Here is a 21,634-nt window from a genome sequence, read left to right on the forward strand (position 1 = left end):
AGAAGGAGCACGACACCTGTCCGAGCACCTGCTTCATTAAGGAACTGATTATACGGATCCCACAAAATGCTGACTTAAATGATGTGAAATTATGGACAGACGCAATACTGTATAATCCCTTAGAACAAAACTGAACTTTAGTGCAACATAATATTGATATAATTGCAGAAATTACAAGACTCAAATTTTTCTGCCCTGGAGAAAATAAAATAAAATAAAACAAAATTAAATTAAATTAACAGCCAGGGACATGTCCCAATCCCAAACTCTCTACCTCCATAAAAATAATAATAATAATAAAAAAAAAAATAATAATAATAATAAAATAAATATATATATATATTTTTTTTTTATTTAATTTAATGCCAGGTCATGTCCCAATCCAAAACTCTCTACCTCCATAAAAATGTTTATTTATAAAATAAACTAAAATTTTATTTAAAAAAAAAAGAAAAAGAAAAAAAAAGGTCAGGAAAAAATAAATAAAAACAGTCAGGATTATTTACCAATCCCAAAAGCCTTTACTTCCATAAAACAAAACAAAAAACAGCACAGCCAGGATCATGTCCCAATCCCACACTCTCTAAACATTTCTGTCATAACAACATTATTCTTTTTAAATTATACAATTTGGATAAAAGCTGAATAGTTCTGTTTGAAAGAAATCATATATTTACATGCACTTTGCCATGCTTTATTCGAGACATATGCTATACATTTGAGCTATTTTGCTTTTGACAATCATTTTATAAATAAAAATAAATATGCATTTATATATATATAAAAAAAAAAAAATAGGAAAGCATGTCCTGGTATTCCACACTGTCAGATAACTAACAAGATATGAACAAAAGACTAGACCTTTCTCATGTTTAAATAACTTTCTCATGGATTATTTCTAGTATTATTTCACCCTTGTTTCGGAGACAAATGTTTTCATGGAGACTTTCCTGGTTAAATCAAGATAATCATTTTCTCCGAAATGTTGAGGTAATAGATTTGAGTAACATTACACAGCAGTCCATCACACTGTTATACTCTCCATTTGGTTTTAATACAGAACAATGCATCTCTCATGTGTTGATAATCACTACAAAGCAAACACAAATCATGTGGACATTCCTTCAAAATCTGATGACAAACATTGGGATAAATATTCGAAATAAAGGGTGAAGACAGAAAACCTCCACGTAGCCTAAACAGTCATCTCACTGACATTCAGTTTGATCAGGAAAAAACACACTTTCATTCACATTTAGCACTATTAATATTTACGGGCTTAACCTTTCTACAGATTGAATAACTATAAAATCAACAATGCGAACAATGAATAAACAAATAGCCTACTTTTTAAACAGCAATATAATGATTAAGACAGCATTTATACAATTATTTATGCAGTTTATTTGGCATTGTGATGAATAATTTCTTCACTATTTATATCGTATCACGTTACATGTGTGTTATTGTAAAGTGAACGAGTTCTTTCTTTCATCTTTCACCTTAAGGGCACCTTAAGAAAGCTGTAAAATGTTCCATGTCATTTTTAATTCGCAATGAAAGCGCACATTTAAATGTATTTGGAATTGAAACACGACTTACCATGTGTGAAAACATGGTGGCAATTAGTGGTTTGACTCGCTGTCGCTGTTCAAGTGAGGGTTGAGCTGGACAGGTGCGCGTGCATGAGAAGCGCGTGCTGCAGCGCCCTCTGCTGGACCAGATCACAGCACTCACACAAGTCTCTTCAGAGGACTCGAGCCGTTTTAACACCCTTGAGGAACATAGAGATGGAGCAGGACCCCCACCGACACAGATATACTGTTGAAGCCGACCATTTCTATATTTTCCTGAGAGCATTTGGATGTATAAGAAGAATATGAAATGTTAAGAATACATAAAAGAATGGTTAATATAATTAATTTATGCAATAATAAAATATGATGTGTAATATTGTTGCTGTGGAATTTTATGCACCAAACACTAAAACAATGCAAATCTAAAGCCTACAGCAGACACTTTTATTTTAGTGTAATTGAGATTTTATAAATATTTTATTTCAGTTTGAGTTATTTTAGTAGGCTATAAATCAAGTTAAAATGACAATGAGATTTTTTTTTAAAACAATATATTTTATTATTTTATTAATAATTAGGCTAAAGTCTATTTTATTTCAAGTCATGAAAATGTTTTTATTTTTATTTTATTTTTATGGTTTTATTTGAATAACCTGGCGTGGCCAAAGGTCTTTAGAGGATAAAACCTAATGACAATAAGTTTCGATTTATTTTTCAACAACATAAAAAAAACATTCACATTTCCTAAATTTTTAACAAAAATTAGATAACAAAATATCAAAACAAATGGCATTTAACAAGTGCAAAGAAAGCACAAGTACACAAAATATTTCACACAAAAAAAGATATTCAATTGCAATGCAATGCAAAACACTATAGTGTCATCTATAACAACCATAACAGGCTAAAAAACTGATTATTTATTATTTATTAAAATAAAACCATAAAAAACATTTTCATTACTTGAAATAAAATAGACATTAGCCTAACTATTAAAATAATAAAATATATTGTTTAAAAAAAACATTTCTCATTATAATTTTAACTTGATGTAGCCTACTAAAATAAGTCAAACTAAAACTGAAATAAAATATCTATAAAATAATATAATACAATAATTGAGTAAATGTTTACTCATTTGTCTTTAGCATCCACTTGCTTTGGCATATTTTATATCTAATTTAACACACATGATGTCTATAAGCTACATGCGTAAAACAGCACTCTCATGATTACAGTATATGACTCTGAGTGTTACTGTAAGAGACAGACTTGCTGTGCGTGGAGGGTTAAATCTGAGGTGTTTATTTTTTTGGCACATGAAGGTCTTGACAGTTTTATACATGTGGAAAACAGCTCCAAACAGATTTTAGAGCAAGACAGGTGCCAACACAACCATCTGCTTTGAGTTTCAGCTCTCCTTCTCTCCTACATGTTTTCAACCCCAGTGCTGCTCACTGTCAGCCAATCACAGAGCAGCGTGTCTCACCCCGTGTGACACTCAGGTTCAGGACGGAGCCGGAGCGGATAAAGAGGAGAAACCTCGTCATCAATATACCGTCACAGCTTTTCACTTTCAGGATGTCTTGTTTTTTCTGTTCATACTAGGCTTTTCAGAATATAATATAATATAATATAATATAATATAATATAATATAATATAATTGGTCTGTAACAAGTGTAATTAAACTAACCTGTATTAAAATTAGATATATTCCCTAAGGATGTCCTTTGTAATTAAATAACTTTGCTCTTCCACAACATTTCAAAGAGGTGCACTATGGTTGCACGATTTGGGGGGGTGGGGGGGGATGAATTGTGATTTTTTTTATTGCAATTGTGATTTACAATGCGATTAAGAATCAAATAATTATAATGTAAAAATTATTAAATAAAAAAAATAAGAAATTACTATTGTAATATTTCAGTGTAAATTATTATTATTTTACATAACAACAGTAAAATTACAATGTACTGATTTTCTTCATTTTTAAAAATCAAACTTTTTTTGAAGGAAACCCACAGGGTGCCCTTAAATAGGGCTGTCCTGGTGAAGGATTTTTTGTTTTGTTTTTATTAGGCTACATAATGATAGTTTTCAAATATAAACGTAAAACTTTTTATAGGTTTCCTTTTGGACGTTCATTTACACGACAACGGACTGAAAACGCGAACTTTTGAAAATGGGTATGAAAAAAAAAAGCACGTTTTGGAAAAGATGGTGTAAACTACAGAAGTATGAATTTGTGAAAGCGGTGATTTATTTACAAAGTGACATCGCCATCTACTGGCCTGCCATGATAATACAGCGTCTTTAGTCGTTCTCGTGGATCCGTGTGAACGGGGTCGTTTTGACAACATTTGCGTGAAAAAAACAGTACAAACAGAAAAAAAAAACAGTTTTAGTACATCGTTGTTGTGTAAATATACCCTTAATTAAGTAAAAAAATAGCCAGTTGGCAGAAAAGAAATAACTCTTAATATATAACTCCTTTATAATTATTAACTTATTTAACATTCAATACACATGCATGAAGTGTAAAACAAGAAGGGCATAGTTTTATGAAAAAAGAAATATATATATATATCAGGGTCGTTCCTCCAAGGAGGCAAGCTAGACAATGCATCCTCAAAAAAATTGGATGAGAAAATAATCTGTATTGCAAAAAAAATAAAACAACGCAAATATTACAAAATGTGACATTAAAAACTGTAACATATACACTGCCATTCAAAAGTTTGGGAAAAAGAAGTCTCTTCTGCTCACCAAGGCTGCATTTATTTGATTAAAAATACAAACAAAAAACAGTAATATTGTGAAATATTATTACAATTCAAAAAGGCTGCTTTCTTTTTGAATATATATTAAAATGTAATTTATTCCTGTGATCAAAGCTGAATTTTCAGCTTCATTACTCCAGTCTTCAGTGTCACATGATCCTTCAGAAATCATTCTGATATGATGTTTTGATGATCAAGAAACATTTTTTATTATAATTATCAATGTTGAAAACAGTTTTTCATCAAATAAATGCAGCCTTGGTGAGCATAAAAGACTTCTTTTAAAAACATAAAAAATCTGACTGATCCCAAACTTTTGATCAACAGTTTAGAGACTGGAAATAGAAAACCAGGAAGCTGAAAACATAAAAGGAACACTATGTATTTCTTTTTAAATCACCTAGCGAATAGAACAGAACACAAAGGTTAAGAGAAATATTTGTGGATCAAGACACTCGTCATGAGATGCTCAAAACAGCACAGGCTACAATGCTGTGACCACAGACATTTGTCTGCATGTCAACGGCTCTAGATCAAAACTGTCAGTATTTGCAAAGTCAATCATCACTACTGTTGTTTACTCTTCAGTTTCTAAGTGATCAGACATACGATTTTCACATATGAGTGACAAAATGGGCAGCAAAAATCCCACTGACGGAGGGATCGGAGACCAGAATATCACAGAGACTTGAGAATGGAATCTTCTGACTTGGGCCCATATAAGAAACCACCTAGCAACCACTCAGAACACCCTGGCAACCACATCACAATACTTTGGCTGCACCCTTGCATTATGGCAGTACGTTTTCCATGAGCAAGCATCACTCTGAACGCAGAACAGCTGTAAAAGTTTCAATGCCATTTTAATTAGCAATAAATACACACAGTTTAAGTGTGTTTTGGGACTGTAACACAACTTCCTCTCTGTTAAAATGTGGCGACAATTTGTGGTTTCCCTAACTGTCGCTGTTTTAGTACGTAAAAATTCAGCAACTAATGAGAATCTAATGACAATAACCGTTGTCTCATCTGGAGGCGTTTATTCGTAATGCAGATTAATGTGACCGTCTTCCGTTTTATCCATTAAAACTGGTTGCTGGATTCGAACATTTTGTAAGTCAAAGATGACCTGTTGAGAGCAAGCAAATAGGCCTAACTTTTAGTCTTCAAGACCATTCACGCTGTTTTAAGTTGATGTATCTGAAATATGAGGCGACTATAGCTTATATGACATGATGGCACATGAGAAAAATACTCTCAAATCACATTAGATGTATATGTTACTGAGACAGACTCGCTGTGCGTGGAGGGTTAAATCTGAGGTGTTTATTTTTTTGGCACATGAAGGTCTTGACTGTTTTATACATGTGGAAAACAGCTCCAAACAGATTTTAGAGTGAGACAGGTGCCAACACAACCATCTGCTTTGAGTTTCAGCTCTCGTTCCTATATGTATTCAACCCCAGTGCCGTTCAAACACTTTATAACTGTGTAGCAAATACCTAGCAACCATCTAGAACACCTTAGCAACAGGCCAAAAAACACTTCTAACTATTTGGTACAGTAAATGCATAGCCTAGCAACCACCTAAAACTCCCTTGCATAAACACAACATGCTAAAAAACAATTTGAACACCCTAGCAACTGCAGTGCAACATCCTGGTTACCATCTAAAAACAAAAGCGCTTTTTCAGCAATAAAAATTAAATAACAGTTGTGTCCAGATGCACAATACACTGGACATGCACTAGGTATGTACTTATGCTCTATGCACTTATGCACTATGATTTATGCTCTATGAACTTATCCACTATGCACTTATGCACTAATAAACTACGTACTTAAACACTATGGACTTATGCGCTATGCACTTATACTATGCATTATGCATTTATCCAATATGCCCTTATGCACTATGAACTTATACATTATGCACTTATGCACTATGCACTTATCCACTATGTCCTTATGCACTATGCACTTATGCATAATGGACTTATGCACTATGAACTTATACACTATGCACTTATATACTATGCAATATGGACTTATGCACTGAACTTATGCACTATGAACTTATGCATTATGAACTTATGCACTTATGCATTATGCACTATGGACTTGTGCACTATGAACTTATGCTCCATGTTCTTATGTACTATGCACTATGGGCTTATGCACTACGGATTTATGCACCATGTTCTTATGTACTATGCACTTATGCACTATGGGCTTATGCACTACGGACTTATGCACCATGTTCTTATGCACTATGTACTTATGCATTACGGACTTACGCACTATGGGCTTATGCACCATGTTCTTATGTACTATGCACTTATGCACTATGGGCTTATGCTTTACGGACTTATTGCACTATGTTTTCAACCTTGTAGTGTATGAATTTTATACGGCTATTTTGTCATCCAACATCTGAGTCTGATAGCCCCTTTACCTCAGCTGCGTAATTTAAGCTGCGACAGTTGAGTGCATGAAGTGTCCAACATTCCACACTTCGTTTTTTTTTTGTTAATTAAGTGCTTCATCCGGGTATTTAAAGTGAACTTTTTCCTTTTGGAATTTTCAGAGTGAACACACTACTCGTACTCGCACTACTTATAGTGCAAAATAGCATAGAATAGTGCATAAGTACGTGAAATGGGATGCACCTATAGATCCCAGTTTGAGAGGAAATGTACTTTGATTAATTACTCAAAAAAAAAAAAAAACCTACTGGTTTGGTAAAGGGGCAAGATAATATAAATCCAGTTTTCATTTTCTTTTAAATGCATTTTTCAGATTTTAAAAAGCATCTTTTTTTTTTACTGTTAAAAAAAAAACATTACTAGTAACAAAATAAGGCCCCAATAATTCAACACAATGCTCAGGCCTTCCTCAGTCTCTCTGGGCTGTCCTGAGCTGAACCCTAAACCTCCTGCCCACCATGCAAGGAAAGCAATCCACAAATCACCTTATGGAGCCATATGCTTCGAGCCGCTGCCAGCATGCTGCACGGCGCCATGGGACCTCAACCCAAACACAGGAAACCGAGAAGACCCACATTTTATGTTCCATACCTTTCCTTTGAGCTGCGTCCAACAGGCACAATAGTCTACCTCGAAAAATCCACCTCTATTTTCTTCTTGGGAATTCAGCATAAAGCAGTCGACCCTACACATTCCAAGACCGTGAGTTCAGCATGAAGACTGAAGCTGAACATATTTTTCATCAAAACAACCATTTTCCGGGCAAAGTTTCGAATGAAAATGTTTTCATTTAAATGAGCCGGTATTTTATGCAAACTCGCCTAACGTGAGGTGACAGGCCTCATTTAGTGGATGGCGCCCGTGTTTATGAGCCTCATTATGTGAACCTGTGCAGCGAACGCTGCCAACTAATGAGCTCATTTAGATTAAGGTGGGCTCTCGACTCGGGGGGTGGGAAAACAAACACACAGGTGACAAATTGTGCAGGGGGAACTGAATCTTTTATCACCACAGAAACGCGAGCTTATGTCTTGAGCGATTTCCTTTCTTCTTGGCGTCTGAAGGCACAGGCTAAAGGATCAGATGCCAAGTAGTGGAGCGCTGACCAGCGGGGTTTCAGGAGAATGTAAAGGAGCGACTGCCGCTTCGCAGGTGTTCCTTTTAAAAACCACGAGTGCCAAACAATTTTGGCGCGGCTTGTTGAGATCTTGGTGCCGATGCTTTTAGTTTGTTTGTCTTCCCTTTTCAGAGCTTTACTCTTTCTGATTTAGGCCTCTTTTTCCCCAGTCGCCTATTAGGCAACAAAACAGACATCCTTTTCTCCTTTTCTCCCTTTCTCTTTTAGATTTCCGTCCTCGATAACTGTTTTTGGTGCTCTGCAGAATTTTAAATGTCACCTCGCTTTCTTCAATTGGTTGTTTTGGTCCCCTGCAATCACACAGCAAATTAACATATTGAAGTTCATATTAAATTTATTTTGTAACAATATCATAAATTGCATTTCCCATTTCCAAAGGAGAATCTGCTTTTAGTTTGCAACCTTAGGGGCCAGATTTACTAACAACTTGCGCCAACACAACCCCTCTTTTGGCGTTAAAAAAACTACTGTAAGGATTAACTAAAGACACGCAGTGAAAAATTTGTGTTGAAAAGGCATGGACAGAGTTATTTTTGCGGCTGACCTTATTGCATATGCATTTGTAGGAGTTTCCCTTTCAGACATAAAATTTATAGGAGGAGAGTATTTAAATGAATCATGCAAGGTTTGCGCTCGTCAATTTACTGGTATTTGCGCTATTATTTATTGTCCCAAAAAAAAGTTGCACTGTTCTTGGTAGATTGCATTGGTCATTTATGGAAATAATCCGGCTGTGTTCTGTCATTTGTGCATCATCAGTAGATCATGCGCAGAACTTTCCACTCCCATCGGTGCTTTTGTGGCATTGCGCTCTCGTGCTAACCTGCCCCGTTTAGTAAATCTGGCTCTAAGACTGGAGTACACATTATGATTCAAAAGCAGTTTAGGGAAAAACAGCAATCCGTAAATATATATAAAAATGTATTTCTTGACACAAGTCTTAATATTAACTTAGTAAATCTAATGCAACAGTAAAACAAATTTATTTTACACACTTAAAGCATTATTGTATCAAATATCGCATTAAGTTATCGCATATCGCATTTTTCTTCAATAAATGCCCTAATGCAAAACTTGTGTGATTTACATTGCAATAATTTTATAATTTATGATAAAAAGTAAGACTCGTTTTAATGTCAGTGTAAACAAGGGGGTTTAGGGTTTCAGGTAATCCTACATTAGGCTTAGGCCTATTTAACAACAGAAATTGAATAATCAAATGTAAAAATAAAACTGTTTAGTTTTCATTGTATGAATTAAATACATACTGATTCTTGTTAAAGCTACAAAAAAGCAGTGAGTTATTTTCTCTTTGTTTCTCTTTCTCTTTTGTTGTTTGATTAACATTAAGCACACAGGCGGAAGCAGGTTTATTAGGCTGCTGTCACTTTAAGAGCTGCATGGCTCCAATATATATTGACATAATTTTGTGTGTATTTGGCCATATAAGCTGTGGGAGAGAACTGAATTCGGCATCATGCGCTGTCTGAGACGCGGCTTGTGGTTTTTCGCGAATGTTGGAGTTAAACGCAGCTAATATCAAAGCTTGAGACACACAGTGTCTCATGTTGATGCACTAATAACAACCTAAAACACCCCATCATCATGACAGCATGGGCAGACACCACTTCAGAAATCTAGTTACATGTTATTGCTAAATCAATATAGAGCTTTGTTTACAAAGTAATCAGGATCATAGCCAAGAATGTTAATTGCAATGTGGTCTAATGGATGCCTTGCAGGTATGGAAGAATTTCAAGACCTCAGCGTACTCCATTATGATGAGTATTACTCTTCTCATTTGAAATGGATAGTTTCCTCAACTCATCTAAACATCTTAGTTATAACTTAGTTCCAAGGCACAATTGCCTTTGTCTTGCTCGCTTTGCACGTAACAAATATATTTCAACTGAACAGTGGTGGGTGGTGTGGGGTGAGCCATCCGATATGAGATATGGGAAAATAAGCGGGAAAACAATCCTGTAACAGCACTGCTAGAATAATAAAAATCAGCAACAATCAAACCATGATGATTAGTGATGAAGATGTGATTAGTGCTCTGGGAGCAGCTTCTCTACCCACTCAACCCCCTGCAGAAATCCGAAGCGGGCCACAGTGGCACCGGGCATCAAGGGCACCTTGGATTTGCAGATGTTGTAGCTGATGACAGATGGCACTGGCACGGGAGCATCGGGACGAAGTCTGCACCAGTCCAGCACCACCTGCACCCTCTGCCAGTCTATAATACCCACAGCAATGGATGGACGGTGTGTGTGTGTGTGTGTGTGTGAGATGAGTCAGCTCTCAGGGAGATCAGCTCAACCCCAACAAAGGTGAGAACATCTGATCGCTTCATATGATCTCTGCATTTATACCTGTCATTGAAATCAAAGCAGAGAAAAACTGTGTTTGTGCTGATATAATTTACATAATGGAAAGTAAATCTAGAACAGATATTAGGTATAGTATTATATTTATCTTTATATTAGCATTAATTGATTTCATTATCAGTATGAATGATCCAGTACTGGAAGTGGACTGAAAGGGAAGCACTAAAAGGACATGGATTTATTCTCGGAACTGCAGATGCGATCAGATAATGGTGACATTTGAATTCATTGACCATTAACTGTATTTAGCGCCTCTGGCATTGCATCCATTTTCAAAGCATCAGCAGAAGGGCTCGGCTTCTGATTGGACGATGAGCCCTGCTCGGTCCCCAATGGGTAAAGACACAAGAGACGGACACAGAGAGCATGACACAAATGTCAAATCGCTTATTAATGTGGACATGCACAGCCACGGGAACAAAATCTGCTCTCACATTTGAGAGGGGTAAGACAAATAGGCAATGTTTTTGATGGAAAGAGTTTTAAAAACTAGAAGAAATGGCTTTGCTATCGATTTTTTCCTCCACATTTAATTTGTAAGTTTAATTTACTTAAAGGGATAGTTCACTAATTCTCATCGTTTACTCACCCTCAAGTTGTTCTAAATCTGTATGAATTTCTTTCTTCTGCTTTAAACTCAAAAGAAGATAATATTTGAAGAATGTGGGTAACCAAACAGTTGACGGTAGCCATCGCCTTTCATAGTATTTTTTTTCCATTCTATGAAATTCAATGGCTATCCCCGAATGAACTATCCCTTTAAGCAATGTCCAAGTTTAATACACTTTAGGCTCTACGAATTGTATCAGTGACATGCTATCAATTACCACAGAAAATAATTTAAACTCATCCCCAAGTTAAAATATTGTTTACAGTAATGCCTATAATTGAATCTATAGACTGTATGTAGCCCCGCCCCTTTTCAGTGTTGCGTCTTCCGGTTTGTATTTCCACAGCATGAAGGTAAGATCTTGCCGCTGGTTTTAAAAAACTTCCCGGTCAACTGACATTGGTTATGACATCTGCTTCAAACATTACAATGCTCATGATAACTTTCGTTAACTCTACAGTAAGTAAATCCACTACACCAGATAATTACTCTTCGACAGCAATGCCATAGAAATATACAAAGCCGCTATAACGGAAGTTCAAAAACAAAAATCTAAAGATGGCTGCGTGCTTGTTTCTCTGGCGCATAAGGTCTATAGAGAAATAGACCTTGCACTGAGATAAACATTAAAGCCGTTTAAAAAGTATAGCCACAAACTTTCAACATTATACATGTCAACATGCTATGTCTTCCACACAACATGCACAAGGATACCACACGGTAAAAAAAAAATTGCTGCCTTAAATTTAAGTACAATCAATGTTTAAGTAATTTCAACTTAAATTACATTAAACTGGCTTACAGGTGCTCCAAGCGATGTCACGCATTTTTTAGGCCAAAACATTTTTTGCCACATACAGCAAACATCTCCTCACTATCTGCTGCCTGTCCCCTTGAAAATGCAGTCTCTGTAGACAGCCCAGGCTCTACAAACGGCAAGAAAAACAAACTGGCCCAGCCTGGACCATGAAACATAACAGACAATGTTCCGGCCAATAACGGACAAGAATGATTTGGGAGTGGGGGTTGGGGCGTGGGGAGTGGAGTAGAGAGAAGCATGAAGAGGGAAGTTAGCTAGGGGAGAGATATCCTAGACAACGACAACGACTAACGTTAAAAATGTATATTCTTGAGAATTTTGATATGGCCGACACACGACCAAAGAGACGACGTTCCGATGAACAAATAACAAAGAGGAGGGAAAAGGAGAAGGAATGCGCGAAGTCCTGAATTTACATCGGAAAAGCGTTCCAAAGGTGGCGAGAACACCAGCAGAAGGGCTTCCAATCCGAAATTCAGGTGGCTCTGTTTTTGCTGGACAGGTGGGTAAATCCAGTTTGGTTTTTCTAAATGGTTCATGACTGTTTCAGGAAGCACAGAAGGGAGGGGGAGGGGAGGGGATGGGATGAGGAGGAGGAAGGGTCGAGCTAGCCTCCGTTTTGTTTGACAATACTTTGAATGTCAACAAGAAGTGACTTCACCCAACATCCCTTAGAGCACCTTTAATGAGTTGAATCATGTATAACTTTTAAAAAAATTAGGAAATTGCTTAAGCAATATTGATAAGTTAAAGTTAAAAAAACACATGTTGTCATAACTTATTGATCATAGACTGCATGTTTAAAATTTACTCAGAACGTGAACTTCATCAACTTGTGACATAGTGTGACATGGCTTACAGCGAGGATCATGTTCATACAGTCTGACAAGCAACAATCATAAAGGACTATTAGAAAAATTGTACAGTGTGCAATGCATCCAGCTTTAGAAATGTAGCCCCACCACTAAAAGGCCATTGACTTTAGAGTTCAAATAACTGCTTTAAAACCCTTTGCACAATCTTGCCTCATAGATTTCCAATGTATTCATGTGAACACAATTTTTGTTTTAACAAACTAAGGAGTGAAATAAAATGATTTTCAACAGCTTTCCACTTAACTTGATCGAACCTGAAACATTCCTTTAAATCTTGTCTATTACACTAATGTTCACTGACATATGGATCATTGCTTCAATCCATAATTTGATTGATGAAAACACTATAATCAAAAAACACAATTACGATAATAACAGCTTCGATGATGAGGTTCATGGGTTAACAAGCCATTGTGCTCTAAAAATCACAATGCTTATGTCTTATTTTTTTGCCTGTTAAACAATGCCAAAAGACACAGAAAATGTTTGAAAAGGAGCCAGAGTGAGTTATGACTAAGTTTCCCTAACTTTGCATCCCATTATTCTCTCGTCCGCCTCTAAAATGCGGTTTTCTGTCTCCCGCGGTGACAGGAACACATTATTAACGGGAGCTCAATGTGGTACATCCATTATTGAAAAGCTCCCCGCTGAACATGCTCCCCTCCTGAGGTGCTTTCACGTGTACTTCTTGCTTGGGTTCGTTCCCAGTTTAGTGAAGGGGAATCATTTAAACAATGACATGGAGACTTCCAGATCCGCCTGCAGGATGAGAACATGAGCAATGTCACACTCTGCATGTGTGTCGCTGATTATTTACTTCTTATGGAGCGGTCAAACATCTTGACAGTATATGGCTACAGTATGTTCAGAATGGCACACTACCATACCATATATTGTGTGTGCACTACACAGTTCTATGCACACAGATGCAGTTTACAGTTTACAGCCGCTCAAAATGCAAAGTGCTCAACTTGACTTTCTAGCTCCAGAGTGTGATGAACGAGCCAGTCATATCAAGTCATTTTAACCACAAAACACCCACAAGACAAGTGCATATATTTAAGAGATTAAACAAATTCTAAACTATGGAAGCCCATTTCCCCCCCCAAAAAAAAAACAAAAACAAAAAAACATGCTTTGGTAAATCATAATAATGAGATGAAATATCAAAATGATGACATAGTCAAAATTATGACATGCTAAATCAAAATTATGACATATATAGAAATTCCAAGTCCAAATTATGATTTATGTCATTACTTTTTGCCATAATTTTGACATGCTATAATTTTGACTTAGTATGCTAAATTATTTCAACTTTTTATCTCATAACTTCAACATTTGTCATACTTATATATACAAAACAATTTTGACTTTTTATGTCATAATTATGATACTAGAGCATAACTTTTTTTTCTTATGTAGCAGACACAGCCTAATCAACAGCTTTTTGTGGGTGAAATGCAATGAAAGAGTTAGAAATATCTGGGTTTTACTAACCTTTTTTGTGTAAAGTTATATTCAATTTTATAACAGTGTTGCCGCGCAACAAAATATGGACATTTGGTGCATAATTTTTCCATAGTTGGAAGCCTGTTTCCATCTCAAAGTAAAGAAGAAAGAAGATGATAACGATAATGATAAAGATAAACATACAGTTCTAAAAATCTTTTTAAATATAAAAGAATAGTGTGGTCCACAACTATAATGATAACAGCACAGAGAAATACTGTTGAAATCACTTTCAGAATGATTTTACACTGGCTGATGAACAATAAAAACATCAGAATCCATTCTGCTTTAAAAAGCTTGAAATTCACTGTGAACATTTGTTAATGTTAGTTAATAAAGATGTGAATAAATGCTGTAAGAATATATTGCTCATTGTTAGTTAATGTTAGCTAATGCATTATAGTGTTAACAAATTAGACCTTATTGTAAAGTGTTACCATTTCAGCTGCTCGCTCATGTACGATAATAAATTGCTTGTGTTTTTCCTCATTTGTATGCTGCATTGAATAAGCATCTGCTAAATAACTACATTTAAATGCAATCACTGAACAAAGCGTCATTACAATCAAAACCGCACATGTATGGCACTTGAAATGTAAGTATTACAGGTCATCGTGCGCACATTAAAAGCATGAGAGATCATCATGTTTACTGAGATGACATCTGGAAATTCCCTTGGTTGTCCTCCAGTTATTGTGGGAATGGGAAACAGCAGTGAGGAGGAATAGAACCATCCCATAATGCAAGATCTCCATGAATTTATCATGAGTTGGTTGGAAATGTGGTGGCCTGTAAATATTTAATCATAAGGCCATATGGATGATCTCTTTGGATGAACTCACAATCTATCTATCTATCTGTCTGTCTATCTATCTATCTATCTATCTATCTATCTATCTATCTATCTATCTATCTATCTATCTATCTATCTATCTATCTATCTATCTATCTATCTATCTGTCTGTCTGTCTGTCTGTCTGTCTGTTTGTCTGTCTATCTATCTATCTATCTATCTATCTGTCTGTCTGTCTGTCTGTCTGTTTGTCTGTCTGTCTATCTATCTATCTATCTATCTATCTGTCTGTCTGTCTGTCTGTCTGTCTATCTATATATCCATCATCTATCATCCATCCATCCATCCATCCATCTTTACAATCTATCTATCTATCTATCTATCTATCTATCTATCTATCTATCTATCTATCTATCTATCTGTCTGTCTGTCTGTCTGTCTGTCTATCTATCCATCATCTATCATCCATCCATCCATCTTTACAATCTATCTATCTATCTATCTATCTATCTATCTATCTTGTCTACTGTATGTATTTCTCCATCCATCCATCTTTACTGTCTATCTATCTGTACGTTCGTATCCATCCATCGATCCATCCCATTATACATTGAGTTACATGATAAAATGTATTACTTTAGGTTCTTTGAATTTCTGACCAAATGTATGAGTAATAGGCCTACTAGTGACACTTGCCTTAGAAAAACACAGCTTATTATTACATCAATCCTGATAAAATCCTGGCATTAATGCCAGCGGACCTGATTTTTTTCAGACGGCCGTGTCTTTAAAGCTTCTCAGTTGGCACGGATCACCGGTGTCTAAATTAAGCCCTGTGTCGCGCATGGCACACTGCGGACCCCTCTCAAACCCTCCTCAACCCCCCGCCATGGGAACTTTTGAGTTATAATGATGCGCTCGTCGCGACACAAAAGCTCTGACATCTGTCTCTCCAAGAGCCGCATTCTAAAGCTGCTTGTTTGTCCCATCTTTACATTTTTGAAAAGAAATCAAAACTAAAAGAAGAGTAGCGGAAAGAGAGGAGGGGTTTGTGATAGAGAGGGAGGGCTGGAGCATTTAAAACAAAGACCTTTTTCTTCCTCCGAGTGTTTGCCGGTTAATAATCCAACCCTCCCATGCTGCGTTCCAGAAATTCAAAGCAGAGTTTCTGCTCATCTGCTCACTGAAGCTGGCATGGACCATTAATAAGAGCAGAAGTATAGACCACATGCAGCCCTACGGGTGAAAGACACATCTAAGCCCCCTTAAGACTCTTCAAACATGATAATTCATCCATTCATCACTAAATTATGTGAGGACAGAAACTCTCAGTGTGTCTGTAAAATAAACTCGATCGTAGTATACAAAGCTTCACCCTCTAAACTTTCACCATCGCTTGATTTATCGGATTAAGATCACGGCGTTCAAATACACAATTAAAGTGGCTGATATTAATGTCAAATATTATTCAAGCAAAGTTGCTTTATCTGCTTATTTACTGATTTACTAATTCATGTGGAAAATTAGCCAATATTATATAATTAAATGAAGTCAGTACAAAAGGAAAAATAACAGATAAAACATCATATATCATGTTTTGATCCATCTATTCATCCATCCAACTATCTATCTCATGTTTTCTCTGTAGTTATTATATTCTTTTTGTAAAAATGTCTATGATTAACTTGCTAGTAATTCTTTGTGATAAAGTCAGTACAAAAGGAAAATTAAAGATAAAACATTATATAATGTTTTGATCCATCTATCTATCTATCTATCTATCTATCTATCTATCTATCTATCTATCTGTCTCATGTTTTCTCTGTTGTACTACTTATATTCTTTTTGTACAAATTTCTATGATTAACTTAATTCTTTGTAATTTGTGTTGTATTGTATGTTGTTCTTTCTTTAAAGTAATTCAATTAAATAAATAAGCAATGTGGCCAATTTATGCAGCCAGAGATTTAAAATTGGCCATCATTTTTGTTTTCGAGTATTGTCCGGACTCTGGGATGAACAATACCAGCGGGACCATATCCATTTAAGACCTTTATTTCCAACAATAGGATCCCACTGTGCCGCTAAACTACCGGAAAAGATTTAAGGGTCCAGCATTCAGGACACACAAAACCTCTGAGGATTGAAATAGCATTGTTAAAGGCCCCCTGAGGTGATGATTAAACTCCAAACGAAAATGATCAGGGAGGAGCGAGGGTGGAGAAAGAGAGATGACTCATCAGTCCCACAATACTGACACAAACTGCCCAACACTCAAGCGGAAAAAACACATTTCTCATTAAAGGGATAGTTCCCCAAAAATGAAAATGATGTTATAATTTACTCATGTTGTTCCAAACCTGTATACATTTCTTTCTTCTGCTGAACACAAAGGTAGATATTTTGAAGAGTGTTGGTAACCAGAGAGTTGACGTTAGCCATTGACTATCACCATGTTTTTCCACACCATAGTGTGGGTAAAAAAAAATACTATGGAAGTCAATGGTGCCCAACAACTATTTGGTTACAAACATTCTTCAAAATATCTTCCTTTGTGTTCAGCAGAAGAAAGAAACTCGTACAGGTTTGGACCAACTTGAGGGAGAGTAAAGGATGACAGAATTTTCATTTTTGAGTGAACTATCCCTTTAACAGCACAGAGCTGCACAAACTGGTTTCTTAAACATGACACTGATGACAGTGAGTTCACTAAGGAATGTTTCCAGCACCTTGTTGAATCTGTGCCACGAAGAATTAAAGCAGTTCTGGAGGCAAAAGTGGGTGCAACTAGCAAGGTGTACCTAATAAAGAGGCCGTCGAGTGAACATAATTTCATTTGACACTTTCATTTACGCCAGCAGAGGGCGTAATGACGTCAGCACCACGCGTCCATTTTGATGACGTCAGAGGTCACCGGGCTGTCACCAAACATGGCGGCCTCCTTGCTGAGCAGGAGGACAGGCTTATTCTTTGGTGTCAGTAAATTAAACTCCTTTATACCGGCTGTAGTCCATCAGATCGCGAACTATAACCCAAGACCCCTCTGGTTGAATATAAAGAACCCTTATATACCGAATAAAGAGAGCGAGAAGACGCCCGACTGGCAGAAGACTGAGAAGTATGATCGCAGACTGTTCGGCCGCTATGGACGCGCGTCAGGGATTGACCCGGCCAAACTCTGGCCCTCTCACGCCCGGCTGGAGGAGCTGCTGGCCGAGGAGAGAGAGTGGCACCCTCCGCTCGAGGTGATGCTGGGAAACATCGCGGCCAGAGAGAAGGAGAAGGCGCAGAAGCGGATGGAGAGGTGAAGTGAATCTTGACTTGTTTCTCTATCGGATGTTTGCTGTCAACCGTATTCAACATATCCATTGATAAACGTGGAGGTGAGGTGAATCCGACTGTTGGGTGTATTCAACTAACTCCACATATTCACTGATAAACGGTTCACCCCAAAATGAAAATTGTGATAATTCACTCACCTTTACGTTGTTACAAAACCGTTATGATTTGTGTTTCTTACAATGTCCGAGGTTCGGTTTCCACAAGCATCGATGGAGAGAGACTGGCGTTTTCAAACTCCAAAACCTTAAAAGTTGGCTAACTTAATCATCTTACTATTTAATGTTGTGTGGCAGTGGACAAATATTATGCTGGTAAAAGTAATCCACATGATTTATCATCTATATTTCAAGTCTTCTGAGCCCGTTTATGATATAGATTTATGTGAGGTACAGACAAAATTTGAAACCGTTATTCAGTGAGAAATTCCTTCAAACATTCACATTTAACGGTTAGGACGTCTCACGAGTTACGACGTCAAATGCTATTGGTTCCCCCGTGTGTCGTGTCTAATCGCTTTAAAAAAAAAAAATATATATATATATATATCTTAAATTGTTTTTACTTTTTCATAAGATGGAAACATTCTTATTCTTTATTTAATGTAAGATGCAATTTGTTGTCATTCGTCAGTTGTTCTTAAAGGGATAGTTCCCCCAAAAATTAAAATTAGCCCATGATTTATTTTACTCACCCTCACGCTATACTAGGTGTATATCTTCTTTTCAGACGAACACAATCTGAAATATATTTAAAAATATCCTGGCTCTTCCAAACCTTATAATAGGAGTGAATGGGGCGTGAAATTTTGATATTGAAACTGGTGTTTCTTAGTTATTTTAATTAATTATCGTTATTATAAACACTGATTACTAGCACAAATACGTTTTATGGTTTACTGCACTTACTGCTATTTTTCTAGTTATTTACCTGTAGCGTTTAATGAATCAGAAGTCGTACATTCATAGAAAATAGTTTACTTCCTCCTGTAAATAAATAAGGTAGATATTTCTCCATTGTTTTTAATTTAAAATCATTTGCAATGCTTCATGGGGTTGTAGTTCTTTTCCTCACTAAAACTGTTACGTACAAACTTGTACATTTGTCTTTTTGTCCTTTTTTTGTTTCAAATATTAGTTTGTGATGTTGCGATTCACTTCATGGCTGGCTGGTTTGGTTTATGGCTTAAGACTTTAACTGATATGTTTGAAAATCCACATGGGAAAAATACTCACCCATATAATATAAATTCGTTTCTTTGGAATAAAAAAGCTTCATTAAATTAATTTGGAAAAAGTAGAAGATCACAACCATTTGTTTTTACGCAGCTTTTCGCTTTTCCACACAGTGAGAAGACTATTGCTGCAAACATGGCCAAAATGCCCAAGATGATCGCAGACTGGAAAAAGCAGAAAAGGGAGGTAAAACAGAAGCAAAGAGAGGAGAAAATAAGGCGGGACAAACTGCTGGCCGAGGCGAGAGAGCGCTTTGGGTATGCGCTGGACCCCCGCAGCATCAAGTTCAAAGAGATGGTTGCTGAAATAGAGAAGGAGGAGAAGAAGAAGAGGAAACTTCTGAAACGCAGGAAGAGAGAGGAAGAGCAGGGCTTGCCCACAGCGACCGCTGAATCCAGCCAATAACCCTCATGGCCCAGAACAAGGACTTTTATACAGTGCTACTGTACTATATTGTAAAATTGGTTTCTTTGTACATGTCATTGTTATTATCGCACATTATTGTTTAATTAAAATCAGTCATGCTTCAGAATAAACTGACTTGAGAAAATATACATGCATGTCTGACTGAAAAACTGTGATATTCAAAGAGCTTCATTAATACATTTGATAACATAATTCCTTGTTAAATTTTGAGAAGTTAAAAAGAAAACAATTTAGCTTATGCATGAAAAAGCAAAAGGAAACCTGATTTATTAGTACCGTAACATTGCATTTATTGCTAAATAATTGCATCGATTGTACGACTTCATTTACTTAAATATATGCATAAACACGCTATATGCATAAATTATACATTTTCAAAAATATTTTAATAGCATTAATAATAAACATTAACTACTAATATATTGCATGACAAAAAAAAAAATAAACCACAGTATTTGACAACTGAGTATTTACGATGCATGCTGAGGAACTATTTGATTATTATAAAAGTTCTTGATTCATTCAAGAAATGAATATAATATTCAATCCCACACGCAGCCTTACAATAATCAACATGTTTAATCATTAGAACTTAGTGTAAAATGGCTTGTCCAAATTTCTTTTAAACACCGTCAGTTTTTCAGCTATTTTCCCTTATTAAACCTGTACAGGACTTGAAAAAAATACAGAAAAAAAAAAATATATATTTATATCTAATGCTCCCTAAGATGTACACTTTCACACAAAAGGAGCATAAACCCTAGTTTACGTTTGAAATATCCATTCATTATTTCTATTTACTAACTAAAATAAACATCAATTTGGCAAAGGATAAGCTGGAGAATGTACAAATGAGGTTTTTAGTGTCTCCTATAATAACACTAGGCAGTGCCACTGCATAAAAACCACACTGTGTCTTTGATCTTTCATATTCTCCCCATAAAGTGACCTGGTCATCAGAGAAGAGACGCTGTTGATTTAGGATCATCTTTCCTCACAAAGACGTTATTTCATCTTGGTCATTGGTGTCAGCCTTAAGCTTGATCAGGGCTGCATGGACCCTGAACTGGGTACGAGACTCCATCGAGTACTCTTTGTAGTTATTCCTGACAGGAGAGACAATAATAATGTGACATTTCAGACTGGAGCAACAACAAACCAGTAAAAACGAGTATTCAGTGTGTGAACTGTATTGGTTTTGTCCTAGCCTGAACTCACTTGGCTTTCTGCAGTAGTTTGATGGCTTGCTCTTTCCTCCCCGTGTCTATGCACAAGAGACTCGTCTCCAGCAGAGCATTAGGAACCAGGTAATGATCAAACTTCAGCTTCTTTTCACTGTTAAAGACATAAAAACATCTCAAACTCCATCCTGAGACAGAACAAGCATTTCTGAAGGGAAACTGCATTAGTACAGGAGCACTGGCCTGCTGTAAACCTGTCTGAAACAGTCCTCTGCGGCCTGCATCTGGCCTTGGTTCTTCAGACACAGGCCTTTCAGAAGCAGGATTAAACACGTGTCGTCCACACTGTACTCATTCTCTACACATACAGAAAGAGTGAGTGTAAAATCACTGAGTGAGTGTGTAGGTAGGTTATATAAACTATAGAGCAACTGTTTGATTACCAAAGTTCTTCATAATATCTTTGTGTTC

The 21,634-nt window shown here is 36.4% G+C and overlaps 3 protein-coding genes across 4 annotated transcripts in view; 1 reads left to right on the forward strand and 2 right to left on the reverse strand.

Moving 5' to 3' along the window:
- nfixb (nuclear factor I/Xb) overlaps nt 1-1,632 on the reverse strand; it is a 174,522-nt gene extending 172,890 nt beyond the window's left edge. Inside the window, exon 1 of the mRNA XM_079869972.1 lies at nt 1,603-1,632. Coding sequence (XP_079726098.1) covers nt 1,603-1,617 — 15 coding nt within the window. The 5' untranslated portion in view covers nt 1,618-1,632. The remainder of the gene's footprint in view (nt 1-1,602) is intronic.
- Nucleotides 1,633-17,723: 16,091 nt separating this feature from the next.
- Nucleotides 17,724-20,127, forward strand: gadd45gip1 (growth arrest and DNA-damage-inducible, gamma interacting protein 1). Its single transcript, XM_079865185.1, has 2 exons — nt 17,724-18,286; nt 19,670-20,127. Exons 1-2 carry the CDS (start codon nt 17,880-17,882, stop codon nt 19,959-19,961), a joined length of 699 nt encoding a protein of 232 aa, XP_079721311.1. The 5' UTR covers nt 17,724-17,879; the 3' UTR covers nt 19,962-20,127.
- The window catches only part of LOC307154931 (tetratricopeptide repeat protein 39A), a 15,645-nt gene continuing 13,991 nt past the window's right edge, over nt 19,981-21,634 (reverse strand). For both annotated transcript variants that reach the window (XM_079865166.1, XM_079865165.1), the window contains exons 16-18: nt 21,407-21,521; nt 21,201-21,317; nt 19,981-21,088 (exon numbers count right to left, since the gene is read on the reverse strand). In XM_079865166.1, coding sequence (XP_079721292.1) covers nt 20,977-21,088; nt 21,201-21,317; nt 21,407-21,521 — 344 coding nt within the window. In that variant the 3' untranslated portion in view covers nt 19,981-20,976. The remainder of the gene's footprint in view (nt 21,089-21,200; nt 21,318-21,406; nt 21,522-21,634) is intronic.

Source organism: Squalius cephalus, assembly GCF_949319135.1.
Source record: "Squalius cephalus genome assembly, chromosome: 1".
Lineage (NCBI taxonomy): Eukaryota > Metazoa > Chordata > Actinopteri > Cypriniformes > Leuciscidae > Squalius > Squalius cephalus.

What these genes read in the sequence shown, in the direction of transcription:
- gadd45gip1 (XM_079865185.1), top strand. Translation starts at nt 17,880, where the DNA reads ATGACGTCAGAGGTCACCGGGCTGTCACCAAACATGGCGGCCTCCTTG. An exon ending in GCGCAGAAGCGGATGGAGAG is followed by an intron (nt 18,287 to 19,669) that starts GTGAAGTGAATC and finishes TTTTCCACACAG; the next exon opens with TGAGAAGACTATTGCTGCAA.